The sequence below is a fragment of the Miniopterus natalensis genome, chromosome 2, assembly GCF_054644295.1.
Source record: "Miniopterus natalensis isolate mMinNat1 chromosome 2, mMinNat1.hap1, whole genome shotgun sequence".
Lineage (NCBI taxonomy): Eukaryota > Metazoa > Chordata > Mammalia > Chiroptera > Miniopteridae > Miniopterus > Miniopterus natalensis.
Genome location: NC_142082.1, coordinates 141,666,316 through 141,682,953, shown reverse-complemented (window position 1 = coordinate 141,682,953; position 16,638 = coordinate 141,666,316). Strand labels below are relative to the sequence as shown.

At 41.1% G+C, this 16,638-nt stretch overlaps 1 protein-coding gene across 5 annotated transcripts in view; it reads right to left on the bottom strand.

Annotated features, from left to right (window-relative positions):
• SLC11A2 (solute carrier family 11 member 2) overlaps positions 1–16,113 on the bottom strand; it is a 35,678-nt gene extending 19,565 nt beyond the window's left edge. Inside the window, exons 1-5 of one of the 5 annotated variants that reach the window (XR_001602348.2) lie at positions 16,019–16,112; positions 3,006–3,059; positions 1,233–1,381; positions 566–691; positions 30–149 (exon numbers count right to left, since the gene is read on the bottom strand). Coding sequence is in view for 4 of the 5 variants with exons in the window: in XM_087814669.1 (XP_087670795.1) it covers positions 30–149; positions 566–691; positions 1,233–1,381; positions 3,006–3,039 (429 nt within the window). In the remaining variant the exon portion in view is untranslated. Of the gene's footprint in view, positions 1–29; positions 150–565; positions 692–1,232; positions 1,382–3,005; positions 3,060–15,010; positions 15,147–16,018 lie in introns of those variants that run through there. The other 4 variants (XM_087814669.1, XM_016201282.2, XM_016201284.2 and 1 more) reach the window with 4 other exon arrangements.
• Between the last annotated feature and the right edge of the window lie 525 nt (positions 16,114–16,638).

The following is a 16,638-nucleotide window of genomic DNA, read 5'->3' as shown; positions in this document are numbered from 1 at the left end:
ACAGACAAACAGGACAGTACACTGCTCACCTTGGGATACTGACGGTGACACACTTCGGCAAGATGCAGCCCAGTTACCACTCCCAGTCTAGCTGCAAGGCGCTGCAAAAGGAGTCCCACGATGGTGGCCAACAGAAGAACCCAGAGCAACTAGAGAAGAACAAAATCCCACCATAACACTCAGAGACAGCTGAGGTTTTTTTGTTTGGTTGTTTGGCAATGTGAATGGGAAGCACTACATTCAGGAAAGAGCCCAGGTCAGGAATCAAATGACCTGAGTTCTGGATCAGGCTCTGCACATAACCTGGTATGTTTCCTTATACCTCTCTGAACCTCAGTTTCTCCCATCTGCAGTTTCTCCTTTATTCAAGGAAATTATGTAGATGAAATAAAAAAAAAAAAAACCAGATGGGAAAGTGACACTTTTCACTTAAGTGTCACTACCAATGAACATTTGCATGTAGGTCCGTCCAGAGGTTGATATCCACCAGGCAGAGTAGAGAAAAAGGATGTGAAAGTGTGTTGTGTGTGTATTTAAAGGGACACGGGTAGAACTAGACGTTTACCTTAAACCCAGCCACTGCTCCAGACTGCAAATCAGATTCGATGTTTCCTGGATCCAGGTAGGCAATGCTCATAAGAAAACCCGGTCCCGTGAAAGCCCAGAGTTTACGAAAGCTAAAACAAGAGTACTATAGGAGAGGGAAAGAGATCAAACTGATTATCACCTCCAAACTACTGATCTATTTTATCACATACAAAGCAACAACATCAGCAGCACAAGAACAAAGGATTTAGTTTGTTGGATTCTGGGTGTGTCCAAGTTTCATATCCATCTTATTCACTTCTTATCAACAAGCTGGCCACCTCTCTATCCCAGTAAGAGCCTTTTCCTTACCTGCTCTTTTCCATCAGCCTCTCATTTTAAAACCAGAGTAACAATATCAGTACTTCTGTGCCCAACCACTACCCAAATGGGACAAAAGCCATCGTAAAAAAGGAACATAAATCTCATACTTCCTTAATCGAAAAATGCTCACTAATACAACTTGGCAACAAGTTTTCAAGACCCTTGGTTTCCTTAAAAGTTTCTATTTATTCTGATTTTTTAAATTCAGTCTTCAGAGACTGCTTGTCAAAATTAGATCTGAGGCTGTTGATCTTGAGTTGTCCAGCAAATTTTTCACTCATGTTTTCCCTACTCATATTTTCTTCCAAGGACCTGTCACTAACCTCCTCCTCAGGAATGGGAACCTTCTCATCAAAATAGGTGGTGAAGGGGTCCTCTGAGGTCCCGGTGGATTGTGGAAGAGAGGAGTTACTGTAGGCAGGGTTGATGGCACCAAGACTGGCAGAGTCCCCATGATCTTCAGAAACATCATCTGAATGAACAGATTTGAAAAGAACTTTTTAAAAAATGAGCAAACTAACAATTTATCCATAGTAATACTAAAATTAAATCTTTCTAATACCCTAAAGGCACATGAGCAAACTGACTGTATCTCAATTTATTTCTAATACTTTATTCTTACTAATTTAAAAAAAATTTTTTTTAATCCTCACCTGAGGATATGTTTTTATTGATTTTAGAAAGAGGAAGAGAGAGAGAGAAAGAAACACTGATGTAAGAAACATCACCCCAACTGGGGATTGAACCCCTCAACCTTTTGGATATGGGACAATGCTCCAACCAACTGAGCCATCTAGCCAGGAAAACAAATTAATTTTTGAATAAGCAATACAGTCACATGATTGAAAATTGGAGAAATATAAAAAAGCTTACGGTAAAAAAGCTCCCTGTCACCCCCATCCCCAGTCACTCAGCTCTAGATCAGTTTAAACACTAATCTCGCAATGGTTTTCCTACTTTCATCCTTCTATTATCACTTGGCAATTTTTAGAATCATTTCATTTTCTTCTACACACTGATGTCTAGGCTCAAAATATAACATTCCCAGACTAGCCTCTTTGGTAACCTAAAATCCTAACTTTTAGAAGAAATTAAGTCAATCTAGTGAAACACCACCACCACCACTCCTCCCAATATTTGGTAGGACTTACTCAAAGAAACATCCTTGGACATTATACCTCTGTCAGGCTTCTCAAAAAATGTGGAAGTTGCAAAATCCTGTCACAGTTCAGGCTAAAATCTGAAGCTGCAGGGAAACCACCAAGCAGGAACCCCTTTGCCTCCTGACTAATGCCTGCAGTAAAGAGCTGCGCGGGTCACAGGGTGACCCTCGTGATAGGACAGCTCATCTAAGACTGATATCAGTGTTTCCCTGACCCTGGCATTTTGCAGTTAATCTTAAATGCCGGGAGGGGAAGAAAAGAGCCAATCTGCTAAAACGATACAAAACCCAGGCTTGCTGTAGCCATCAAATGGCTATTTTGAATCACAAAGCTCTAACCTCAGTGTTTCCAAGAAATGCTTACAACCTCTAATTACAAAATCAAAAGTTTTCTTTCTATAGGTAGCTAACCCACTTTACCTTAAGTGGCCCTAAACTGATTAAGAAATTTATAAAAAAGGAATGGAAATTCTAAACGGGAAATTTAGAATTAGGAAGGGTCAATCAAAGTAGTCAAGAAGCTCTAATCAAACACACAGTATAAGGTACACACTCAGTATTTTACTGCTCCATACATATCTGAAATGTCATCAGCAGCCAAAGCACTCTAGAGGTTTTTATGACAGGTCTGTATTACTGCTTTTGCAAGCATTACTGCTATAGAAACCAAACTTGTAGCTAATCTTGGCTCATCTCAGAACTGGAAACAAGATGAGGCAGATCTCTGTGGTTATAAATCCATTTTCATTTACAGCCTAAGTCTGGTGACTTCTGAATGGAGCAGATCTCCATGAAGATATTGTTGGCTGGGGGAGAGCAAATGGGGACAATTTTTGTTGGAATAGATGAGAAGGAAAATATGGTAAATTTCTGTTACTGACTTAAGCCTAATTCCAAATAAAAATAAGACAACAACACAAAAATTATAAATTACCATCTGGCATCTTCTGTTCAGGCCCCAACACCATAGTGTTCTTAGAATAGGATTCTGGAAAGTAGAAAAGGGAGAGAGAGGAATTAATAAGAACAAACTAACAAGTTCAGAAACAGCATTTTGTACTCTGTACAACCAAACCCTTACTATCTGAAAAGAATAACTCTTCTATTGAATTAGATAACCTTGAAAATAACTACAGTTTTCAGAGTATGAGTAAGAGATACTTAATAAAAAGTAAAGTCTTAACCATGTTTTTACTGGCAAGACTTCAAAACCAAATTGGAGGAAGAGGTATTTACAGAGAAGCGGGCAAATGTTTGTTTTTTAGAAGCAGGTCCTCTAGAATGGTTTAGCACCAGGTTTCCCATGAACGTGCATTGCATGACAGGGAAGGGGGCATCAACCAGTCAGCGACGTACCGGCCAGTCCAACATTCGAGGCAAATGCTTTTGAATAAACTTCCACACAAGGGGCTGCTAGGCAATCACCCAGTCCCTGCTGTGCCTCCAGATTAACCCAATTTAAAACCAGACTGATTTCTCCTATTGTTCTAAGTTTTTAAGCAAGTTTTTAAAAAACTGATTGACTAATTTGAGAGAGAGGAAGGGGGAAAGAGAGAGAAACCGATTTGTTGTTCCACTTATTTATGCATTCACTGGTTGATACTTATATGTGTCCTGACCGGGGATGGAACTGGCAACCTTGACCTATGGGGATAACGCTCTAACCAACTAAGCTCCTGGGCCAGGGCCCCATTTTTACGAGTTTAAGGGCAGAGATCTATAACTCTCTCTGATCTACCAATTTAAGCTTGAGAAATAGAGTGAAGAAATAAAAGAAGCTGCTAAATCATTAACTTCAAATAGGCTGAGGCATCAAAAAAATAAACACTCTTGTTTTGACTCTGGAAACTTAAGTTTTTGAACTTTCCAGTCCTACCTGAATATATCAGTGCACTGTGCTTTGATGCCTCCAGTTAACCATCTGAATAACCTCAAAAAGAAAATGTTCCATTGTCTAAACCACTAGACATCAGACAATTGCCATCTTGGACCAATGTAGGGGCTATGAAAGCAGAACTGATTCTTCTCAAGAATGCACATTTTACTATAAAACTCTCAGACTTTTCTTTCTCCTTGGGAACACTCTTGGAATTGCCTAGTTGGGAGGCTCTGACTAGCAATAAATGACAAAGATTTATTCAAGGATCTTATGCTTCAATTTTCTGGAAAGGGGGGGAAAAGCACCTCACCAGCATACTGGTAGTGGAGGGCCACTATTTCCCAGTTTCATATTTCCCCAGGGAGAGACTTCAGCTATAATGTTTCAGGTCTCATTTCCCAACCCTTCAAAAACTGGGAGAAGAAACTAATGACCATGGCCCTCCCCTCCCGGGTTTTCAGGGAGAGCTGAAGCACCAGGAGGGTCAGGCATGGTCTGCAAGATGCCAGCACTTCTCTTAGTCCTGCAATAAACAACCTGCGGGGATGAGGAGGTAGGTGTCTGAAATGTCCAGTATTCTGTTGGATTAAGTTCAACTGAGGGTAAAGGCGTATCAGTAAGCCCATTTGGCCACATATCTGTTGTGTATTTTCCAGTCAATCCCACCAATAAGGTTGATTTTAAAATGTTTGATCTACTGATTAAGGAATCCACTTCTCGGTCAATTCCAAATTCAGAAGGAGAAAGATGAGGTAATAACTATCCTACTGAAAAAGGTATGAAGCCTCCCCTTAGCTATCTTTTACTGTTTAAATCGTATTTTCCACTCTTGTCCCTTTCTCCCTCCAAACTGAACAGTCCTCCACTTTCTATTTTAGATTATCTTCTATCTACCAATATAGTCTATACTATACCTATCTTATAGAATTACAGAATTCAGACTCAAAGGGGGTTTTAGGTTTCATCTATACTCTGGGGTGTAAAACATACCACCACTTGCTAATTTGGAAAACATTCTTCATCTCTACTATAACCAGTATCACGTGTTTTGTTATAATGTACAACTAGTCATGTCCCTCCTATCACGTTTTGAGCCACCAAATAGCTAAACACCTGCAACAGACCCCAATAACACTGACTAAATCCAACCCCTCTTTCAGTCAGTTATAATAGCTCCTCACCTAACTGGGATTTACATCTGACAACATCTGACAACACAGAGTAGCAGTAGCCACTTGGCTTCCAATCACAGCACAGCCCCTTGGCACCACCCAGAGACTTTTTACTTTTATTTTACATATAATTCTAAGAAGCCAGGTAATCAGGTTACCCTAGTCCACAATAAATTAGAAACCACAAATGAGATCTGGGATTAAGGCTCTTATAGGAGAAGGTTTTGGGCTAATTGGTAAGAGGCAAAGAGCCTTTCCTTATACTTCCATTAGCTCTGAGAACATTATTATTAAGAATAATTATTTTTTATTAATTATATAGTTAATATTATATTATTATTAAGAATAACTCAAGTTACTTAACTGTGGCCTACTCACCAAGAACTGATTAGATTATTTTTGTAGTGATGCATAATATCCTATTTAAGACGACACACAAGTGCTTTATACATTTGAGGAAGATTCCAATCAAAATAGGCTACTTAACTTATATTTTAAAATAGCAAACAACTGAGGCATGCTCACCCTTTCAGGAGCATGCCCACGCCATTCTCTTCCCCCTCTTCCTTCCCCACAGGTGTGCCTCTCCTAAACTAAGGGACCCCATGAGATTTGCAATCAGGGGAGCAATGGGCAGTGGCAACTTTTCCCAAGCTAACCTCCTGAACCTGTCTCCAAGGCCTCATTTTCTCTGACTCCAATGAGCTGACAGCAGTCCCACCTTGGCTCTGTCCTTTCCTATAACATTTCTAGACAGCCAAAGCAGCCCACCTAGGCTCTCAACTATTGCTTCTTCTCTATCCTAAGCCCTTCCTTGTTTCACTGTCCCCAGCTTTAATAAATGTACTTCAAAATAAATAAATAAATAAACAAACAATAAATTTTAAAGCAAATAATTGAGATAGTAGTGTTTTTCCCCAAGCTTGTAGTCTGCAAAGGTGATAGTTAAATAATAACTGTAGACAGAAATATTTCATGATAAAAATCTTAGCCCTGCCCAGCCGGGTGTGGCTCAGCGGTTGAGCGTTGACCTAGGATCCAGGAGATCGCAGTTCAATTCTCAGTCAGAGCACATGCCCAAGTTGCGGGCTTGATCCCCAGTTGGGTGCGTGCAGGAGGCAGCCGATCAATGATGACTCTTTCATCACTGATGTTTCTCTCTCCCTCCTTCTTCCTTCCTCTCTCTGAAATCAATAAAGATATATTTTTTTAAAAAATCTTAGCCCTGGCCAATGTGGCTCAATGGTCAGAGTGTCAGCCAGTGCACCGAAGGGTCCTGTGTTCGATTCCCGGTCAGGGGCGCATACCTGGATTGCGGGTTCAATCCCAGACCCCGGCCCAAGCCCATGCAAGAGGCAGCTGATGAATGTGTCTCTCTCGCATCAATGTTTCTCCCCCCCTTTCTCTCTCTTTCTCTCCCCCTCCCTCCCTCCTTTCCATTCTCTCTACAAATCAATGGAAAAAATATCCTCCAGTGAGGATCAACAAACAAACAAACAAAAAAGCTGTAAGACTTTTACAGTATAAACATGCTAATGAAATTAAATTTTCTGTCTAAAATGTTAAGTCTACATATCCTTTGACCTAGCAATTCAACTTCTAAGAATGCATCCTAAAGAAACACTCACATAAGTAAGTACATATTTCCCATTGCACTGTTTGTAGTATCAAAAGACTGTAATATCAAAAACCACCCAGATATTAGTAGGGGACTGGTTAAATAAACTATGAACATTCATATGATGGAATACCATGCAGCTATTATAAATAAGGCAGATCTATAGATATTGGTAGGAAATAATCTCCAAGATATGCTGTCAAGTAAAAAAACCCAATTTATAGAACAGTGTGCTATCACTTATGTAGCCAAAAAAAAAGAATACACACATGTACACATACATACTATCTCCAAAGGACAATATGTCAAAAATTGGTAATGCTGTCCCAAAGACAAAGAAGTGGGGAGCCCAAATAAGGTCAGGTAAAAGGAAGGCTTCTCACTGAATATATACCATATACCGTTTTGTTCTTTAAAAATTATTTTTACCGCCTGGCCATGTGTGGCTCAGCAGCTGAGCATTGACCTAGGATCCAGGAGATGGAGGTTTCATTCCCAGTCAGGGCACATGCCCGGGTTGCAGGCTCGATCTCCAGTCAGGGGCGTGCAGGAGGCAGCCGATCAATGACTCTCTCATTATTGATGTTTCTCTCTCTCTTTTCTTCTCCCTTCCTCTCTCTCTGAAATCAATAAAGATATATATATATTTTAAATTATTTTTACCATGTGCATGTATTTTTTTTTTTAATGTATAAGGATTATATGGATTCGATTTTTTTTCACTTTCAATATTATTTTGTATTGGTTTCAGGTGTGCAGCATAGTGGTTAGACACTCATATGCTTTACAAAGCATTCCCACTGATATTTCCAGTACCAACCTGGCACTATACATAGTTATGGCAATATTATTGACTATATTCCCTGTGTTGTACTTTACATCCCTGTGACTATTTTGTAACTACCAATTTGTATTTCTTAATCTCTTCACCTCTTTTCATCCTGCTCCCCAACTCTCCTCCCCTCTAATAACTGTCAATCAATCTGTTCTCTGTGTCTATGAGTCTGTTTTAATTTTGTTTTTTCATTTATTTTGTTCTTTAAATTCCACATATAAGTGAAATCATATGGTATTTGTCTTTCTCTGACTGACTTATTTCATCAAGCATAATACCCTCTAGGTCCATCCATGCTGTGGCAAATGGTTGGATTCGCTTCCTTGTTTTTTTACAGGTTGAAGTAAAAGATTATTTTTACTTAGCAAGAAAACACCTCAAACTTGCATAAATGAATAACAGACAACCATAAAACCATAATTTCAAGTTTTTCTAATAATGTAGTTCTAAGAGAAACATTTTAAAGAAAAATAATAATAAACATATTAAAGACTCTCAAGAAAACAAAGAATAAACATTAAAAAAGAGAGCTTTCCAGTATCCTGATTTCAAATTATTTTCTTGAAATTTTAAGAGTTCAATATATATTTTTTCATCCCATCAATTAATACAGATGGTCCAATTCAGCTTCCATTCTCTCCAGTCTGAGGCTTGAATGGAATAATTGTCTCTTTGCTCCCAAGGAGGGGAAAGAAGAAAGTCATGGCTTAGAATCATACTTGTTGAATCAGGTGACTTAGTCACTTAACTTCTCTGGATCTTAGACTCCTGCTTAGATCAAATTCCTCCCTTTTTTTTTCATTCTTATCTGTCATGATCTCCCAGGGCAGGTCTGCACTGCCTACGCTGAATCTGGATTCAGTCAAGTAGTCCATCCTGATTGTCTCAACCAGCCACTGTTCTCTGGATTTGCTTCTTAACAAATACGTTAGGGACTTTCTCTGATAAAGCTTCTTTAAAAATATATATATATTGATTGATTGGGAGGGGTGGGGAGAGAAACATCTATTTGTTATTCCACTTATTTACACACTGTATGTACCCTGACCAGGGAATCAAACCTGAAATCTTGGTGTATTGGGATGATTTTCTAACCAACTGAACTACAGGGCCAAGGCTCTGATAAAGCTAAAATGGATAATCAGAGATCTAAAGCCTTCCACTAGGCTGGCATATACTGCCTTAAGCTTAACTTACTATCACTTTGTCTTACTGCCCAAATAGCCATGGCTGTGAAATTATGATTATGAAGTTTCACCTGAATGCAAAGAATTAGAAGTCAAATCCTCAGGAAAGCATTTCCTGACTCCTAATTTGGGTTAAATGGCCCTCCTCCATGCTCTCCCACGGCACTTGCTGCTTACCACTATCATTGCTCTCACGGTCTTACCATGTTACCTTGAAATCATTTATTCCCTGATACTATCTTAAAACTTTTCTGTAAGTATGAAATTATGTCAAAATAAATAGTTATCACCTCAAAACACATACTAGATTACAATAACTTCCAAACATCTACTTAATAATTCTGTGTGTTTCTTAGTATTTATAAGAACTCTGGAAGAACAACTGAATAATCCAAACCTGTTTTAAAAATTGCCCCAAGAAATGAATATTAAAATACATATAACATTAACTTAAACTTTTGCCCCTGTGGTTTAAAAAAAGTTTGAAAAAAAGTTTGAATTTGAAATATTTTTTTCTTATAAAATACATCTGTAGAGATCAAAGGCACTCAAAACTATTTCACTGATTTTGGAGCTGTACTCAATGCTGCAAAGGTCTCCCTAAAATTGTAAGGTTTAGAGAGGACTATTTTAAACAGTCCTCTGATTCTTTTTTCCTTTCCTCCTCCATGTAAACAAAGTTGAAGACAGCATTAAGTAGGACAGCAATTTTCAACTGGTGTGCTGCAAGAATTTTTAAAACATGCAATATTTAGTTGGGGCACTGACGTCTTTTCCCTTAGGTTGTCAAATTAAAAAATGGTAAAAGCCAGCACAATGGTCATCCAGTATGAATGAATCAAAACTATATCTATTTTTTTATCAGATTGGCAAAAAAATTTTTTTTGGTATAATTATTATTTTAGTAATTAGTCTATGTGTGCCATAAGAGGAAAAGGTTGAAAACTGAAGAAGGAAAACAACTTTCCCAGCAGCAAACAGAAAAGTGTTTGCACAGAAGCAACTGATTAAATAAATGTGAACAGGAATGTTTGAAGTTTACTCCCTCTTGACGCTTCCCTCAGACAATGTTCAGTGCCAGCAATATGCTGGTGACAAAGCAGAAACTGCCAGAGGCACAGACCAAGGCTTTAAAAAGTGATACTGGAGGGTTTTAGAGAATAACAAGGAGTTATGACTTTTTAAAATTCATTTTGTGTCCTGAGAAAACGTAAAGATTTTTAGATCCTTCTAAAACTCTCTTTTCCCTAAAGATGTACTTTAAGGCTAAAATACTTGATACTCCTACAAAACCATTACTTATTAATCTAACACCTATGTTGCACAAAACATTCTCTATGAAGGTGAGCTCCTGGATGACTGAGAGTAAACAAAACTCTGAAATATTCAAATGGTTCAAACACAGGTCATTGTTTTCTGAACCCTATGTGTTTTAATAAGGAAGATTACTAACCACTCTTACTAAAATAAAAGATTACTTCCTCTGTTTTTCCACTCTAGGTCAACAAAGACACACCATTTTTTGAGTCTTTTCTATCTAGTACATCCATTGCTTAGTTCCAAAACTCAATGTGCCCCCACTGGGGGTGAAGGAAAACAACTTAGAAAAGCCATGTGAATTTTTAAATTATTCTTGAGAATGTGAAGTTTGGAGTTATTTTTTTTAATTTGGGAAAATGTATCCTATTTTTCTCTTATGAAAAAGAATTTGATATAAAATGAAAAAATGACAAGTTAAAGACTAATTACATCTACTTCCTGACAGAAAGAACAAAGTGAAAAGCCCCTCTGGTGTTAGCTTAAGAAAAAGGCCCAGATGCCTGGCCGGATGGGGCTCAGCGGTTGAGCATCGACCTAGGATCAAGGAGATTGTGGTTCAATTCCCAGTCAGGGCACATGCCCCGGTTGCGGGCTCCATCCCCAGTTGGGGGCCTGCAGAAGGCAGCCGATTAATGAGGACTCTCTCATCAATGATGTTTCTGTCTCTCCCTCTCCCTTCCTCTCTCTGAAATCAATAAAGATATATATATTAAAAAGAAAGAAGGAAGGAAGGAAGGAAGGAAGGAAGGAAGGAAGGAAGGAAGGAAGGAAGGAAGGGAGGGAGGGAGGGAGGGAGGGAGGGAGGGAGGGAGGGAGGGAGGGAGGGAGGGAGGGAGGGAGGGGCAGGCCTAGAGCCCAGCCAGCATGGCTCAGCAGTTGAGCATCCACCTAAGATCCAGGAGATCGAGGTTCGATTCCCAGTCAGGGCATATGCCCAGGCTGCAAGCTCAATCCCCAGCAGGGGGCGTGCAGGGCTCTCTCATCATTGATGTTTCTATCTCTCTCTCTCCCTCTTCCTTCCTTTCTCTGAAGTCAATAAAAATATTTTTTAAAGAAAGAAAAGAGAAAAGCCTAGAGCCCTAGCCAGTTTGACTCAGTGGTTAGAGCACTGGTCTGCAGACTGAAGGGTCCCGGGTTCAATTCCAGCCAAGGGCACATACCTTGGTTTGCAGGCTTGATCCCTGGTCAGGACAGGTGCAGAAGGCAAACAATCAAACACATCCATCCTGGAACACAACTCCAAGCTCTGAGAACAATTTTTTTTCTCTCTCTCCCTCCCTTCCTCCCTCCCTCTCTCTCTTCCTCTTCCTTCCACTCTTTCTGAAAAGCAATGGAAAAAACATCCTTGGGTGAGGATTAAAAAGAAAAAGCCTAGAAACTCTATTCCTCTCTACCTAAGTAGGTAATAAAAAATGTCTTCAACCGAAAGCCACACAAGCATGCCCAGTTCATAAAGTTCAAACAGTGCTGCTATTGTACAATGTACTTAATACACATCAGGGCATCTATGTGTGTATAAGACTCTCTCTCTCTCTCTCTCTGGCACAATGGCCATTGAAATACCAGCTTAAACTGTTCCTCATTTTACTGGCTTTGTGTTCCATAGTGTTAATCTCACTTAGTCTATCAGAGAACCACAATTTCAACTCAACATCAGGTTTGCTGTTTCTCACCTAAGTTGGACTTTTAAGAATCTGTTTTACAGTTGAAAGAAAAACTTGACATTGAGAATGTCTAATGATAAAGAAAGGAGAAAATTAATTAGCAAAAGGAAAGAGGGAGTAAGATATGGGGAGAAAGAGTTCAGCTGATAATGAAACCGGCTGCTTGGGTGTGAAAGACGATAACAGTTGGGAGAAATGTGGCCAGGCTGTCAAGAAGGACCTTTTAGACAAAAATATCACTCATCAACCAAAGGCTTCAGAATTAGGAGGGCCTGATACCGGCTAAATAGAACTCTTCACTTTCTCTGCTCAGTGCTCTGAGTCTTAACCAGCTTCTTTACTGCCTTAACTTCTTTACTACTTTTACTTTAACCTTTACTGCTCACTAAAGTCTTACTTCTAGAGGGCCTTTGTACCTCCCAACTCGCAGTGTGAGCTTCCTCTGATTTCCTCCTAACCAGAAATTTGCAGCAGTGCATTTCCCTTTAGGGAACCAACCTGGCCTCCTGGCATGACACATCTGTCCTACAACACAGCTCCAAGCTCTGAGAACAATTTTTTTTTTAAATCCTCACCTGAGGGTATTTTTCCATTGCTTTTCAGAGAGAGGAGGGGGGGGGAGGGAGAGAGGGAGGGAGGGAGGGAGGGAGGGAGGAGGGAGAGAGAGAGAGACACATCTATGTGAGATACAGACATCGATTGGTTGCCTCCCCACTGGGGCCAGGATGGAGCCTGCAACGGAGGTACGTGCCCTTGGCTGGAATTGAACCTGGGACCCTTCAGTCGGCAGGCCGACATTCTTTTTTTTTCCGCCCCCCGCAGGCCGACATTCTAACCACTGAGCCAAACTGGCCAGGGCTCTGAAAACAATTTTAAAGACCCCTTTTATACTAAAATAAGAAAGTGTATAAATCAGTCTATACTTACTTCTGGCTTCAGAGAAAAAAAAATGTTTCGCCTTCATACATGCTTAAGTAGTTTTTTCTCTGGCAAATATGAAAAATCATTATCATTAGATTACATTCAACTCATTTATTCTAATACCAGTATTGGCCTCCCTGATATAGACTGGCCTTAACAATTTTAAGTACATATTTTCCTCAATGTTTCTTTTCATAAAACAAAGAAAACTTATGAGTCAAAACAATACATACTACAAGATTATCCAACCTCATACATTGCCTCCTGCTCTTTGGAACCTGTTAAAATTTTAGCTTGTAGCCTTCTCCTTTCATAACCACAGAGTTTTAGCAGACACTTGATTATCAGTGATAAGTGGGATCAAAACAAACAAAATCCATACAAGATGACCTACTCACAATAGGCACAAAGACTGAAAACCCTAACTTCCCAATTTGTCTTCACTGGAAACTGGTTCTTACACTAAAAGATTTAAATTACTCTGACCTTAGATTAAAAGTGGAAGAGGAACTAGACAATAAATATATTTTTATCATTCCTGGCCAACTCTTTTATACTCCCTGGCCAGTGTGGCTCAGTTGGTTGGGCACCGACCAGTTTAGGGAAAGTTGTTGGTTTGATTCCCAGTCGGGGCATATGCCTGGATTTCAGGCTCAATCCCTGAAAGAGGGTGTGCAGGAAGTGGCTGATCAATGTCTTGCTCTTACATCCATTTTTCTCTCTCTCTCCCTCTCTCTCTAAAAATCAATTTAAAATCTTTTTTAAAAATTTAAATAAATAAAAATAAAATATAGCTTATAATACATAAGTGTTGTTTTATTTTATCAGTGATACTCCTAGTGATACCTGGAGGGTTCTTCTTTGTGTCTCCAAGAGTCAGTAACTGTTCATTGTTCTATATATGTGTGTTGTTATCAAAAGAATAAATGGCATCCGATGAGTGAGACACCAGGTCTAGGTCTTCTAACTCCTTATATTCTACACATTCTAATGCTACCAGCCTTCTTTTCCAAAATATTTCATTCAAACCACAGAGTCTCAGATAATAAAGATGACAATATTGGGGCAAAGGGCTCTCCTTTCTACCTCAAACACTCAACTCTTTAAAGATGTCACTCCTTTTCCTCCTTATTCAAGTACAAATAAATGTGTTTCACAAAGACACTGTTCTCCACTCTCACCACACCAACATCCAACTTTCAAGCCTATAAGAGCACTAAGCTGTCTTATTGCAAAGCTAAATAACTAAACTTATAACACCTGCATTTTAGCCAAATCAGGCCAGCATATTACCAGAGTAAGCAATGTTCTTTTTCGTAAATTCAAAGTTTCTCATTCTGCAGTTAGTTTCCAATTAGGCTACGTGCATAAATAAATACCAGCTTCCTTGAAGAAGATTTGGAAGACAAGACAGTCTTCCATTAGAGCCTTCCAGAAAGAACTTGAGAGGGACTTTGAAGCTCATACAAAGGTCATAAATCTGTCATCACACATTTGTATTTAGGTACATGGTGAGGAGACAGGGAATAAAGATGTCTTTGATTCCACAGCACCCACCCAAACTCTTAGCACTAAAAGTCAAACAGAAAAGCTATTACTCTGTGGATTCCATTCTCTAAACTCTAACCTTCACTTAACTGAGTTAAAACTGAACCAAAGCATTCTTAGTAGCTCTATAGAGTAATCCAAAGGAACATCACTGATTTCCTAACAGCAGAATGTTAGATTCATACCAAGCTTCCCCATTCATTAACAAGAAGTGCTGCCCAGAAATTCCCCTCCCCAGTCCCAACTTGGCCATTCCGGAAACATGAGAAATCAAGTAAGCTGCAATGGTGATCTTTTTGGTATTGGATCCAAAATAAACTGGGCCTACGCCCCAAGGCTGTAAATGCAATATTATCCAGTGAAAAACTAAACAGGAAAATAATTTCTCAGGTTTCATTTACCTAACACAGATATCACAAACAGAAACTATCACATAGTTTCTAACCTTATTTAATGATAAAATAAACAGCCAGCAGAAAGCCTCTAGTCACGCGTAATTTATGCTATACACTCAGATCAACGTTAATGACAAGGGTTCACTGGCAACAGGATTCTGGGCAATGGTTAAGTAATAAGGTTAGAATTGTTAACTTTGGAGTCTTTAAGGGGAAAGAAGGTACATGTAGGGAACAGTAAAAAACAACAACAACAAAAAACTCCCACATGCCAGAAACAGTTCTAAGCACTTCGTGTGTATTAACTCATTTAACACTCAACAAGAACACCCTAAAATTGATATTATCAGTCCCCATTTTCAGTACGTGGAAACAAAAGAACAGAGGCTAAGCAACTTACTCAAATGTCTGCACAGCCAAAACGTGGTGCAAACTGGTAGAGCTTCAGATTCCACAGAAGTCAAGGTAAACTGTTCCCTGGTTTCACCTAAAATTACGGCCAGCAAAAGTTTCTGGAAGCCTATCTCCCCTTGCTTCTCCTTTCATATAATTTTTGCTTTTCCTTTCCACCCTAAAGAGATGTCAAATTCCTTTAATTTCCTAACACTCCTTTGAAAGCAGTGGACAATATGAGAATATCTTCATTTCACATATAGGAAACTCAAGTCCAGGTTCCTCAACTTCTCGCCTAATGATGCTCTTTGACATAGTCTGATATATGCGGTAGGGAATTTGGGAAAACCAAAAGTGAAAAGGAATCCAAAGGCGATATAACAAAAAGCGCCAGCTGTAAAATTCGGTACATATGAAACTGAACAGTTGAAGAGCGTCCACCCCACTTACATATCATATGCAACAATGGCACAAACAGGCCCCAAACCAATCTACACACAAGTACGCAGCAGCCCGTCCGGGCCCTTCACTGGAGGGCGCTTTGTTTGCGGGCTGCACAGAAACGAACATTTGAATGTTCCTTGGGGGGAGCCCCGGACGCGAACGGGGCCCAAAGTCCCCGCAGATGAAGCCGCCGTGTGCCCGTCGGCTCGTTCCGCGGCGTGAAGCGGGTCAGCGCTCCCTCAATCACCGGTGCCCGAGAGGCGGCAGGTCCAGCCAGGGGGTCGCCCACTTCTCCTAGGCCGCCGGAGGGAAGGGGCGAGGCCCCGAGAACTCTAGCATTCGCTCCCCCCACCCCCGCACCCCACTTCCGGCGCCCTCTTTTCCCTCGGAATAACGCTGCTCCATCTGGACGCAGCGCTTCAGGCCCTCCCGCTCCGCATTGCCCTCGCAGCCCCGCACGGCGCCCTGTGTGCCCCAGACTGGCTCCGGCGCCGCCCTGAGCCCCCCACGCCCGTCTGGGGTTAAAAGGAGCGCCCAGCTGACCCCTGACCTCGCCTGCCTCCGGCCTTACCAGCTCCGCAGCCACCTCACGAGCTGTCCGCGCGCCAGCGGCTCCATAGCCCTGGAGCCAGCGCCAAGCCGCCCAACTCCTACACGCCCAGCCATTGGCCGACAGGACAGCAGCCGCACATTCCTATTGGCTGGACTCTCAGTATTCCCGGTAGCGGACGGCGTGCGCGTGGCAACCCGCCTGCGAGTCCCAAGACTCCGCCCACCCCGAGATCCTGCCGGGGGTGGGCGCCCAGGGCCAGGGCGGAGCTGCATCCCACGGAGCAGGTGCTTGCGCCGCTCCCGCCCACGGTGTGCGCGCCTGGGGGCTCCCACCACGCAGACAGGTAAGTTTCGTGCAATAGTTTGCCATTACTTCACGTTAACTACTGACAGTCAAGCTCGTTTCTTCTGGAGACGTGGCTCGCCGAGGTACAGTTCCACCCTGTAAGGCATAGCCACCTGCAAGACCATTTCCTCTCGCCCCCAGAGGCAGATCATAGGATCTGTGCCCCACCAAGAGCTCCCCACACCTGAGAGGAACCGCGAAACATCAGCTAGTGCAAGCAGTTCGGCCGCATCAGATGCCCTACTCCTAAGCCTTGGTAATGAATCCTTTCCCTCCATCCTAGCCATCTGCCT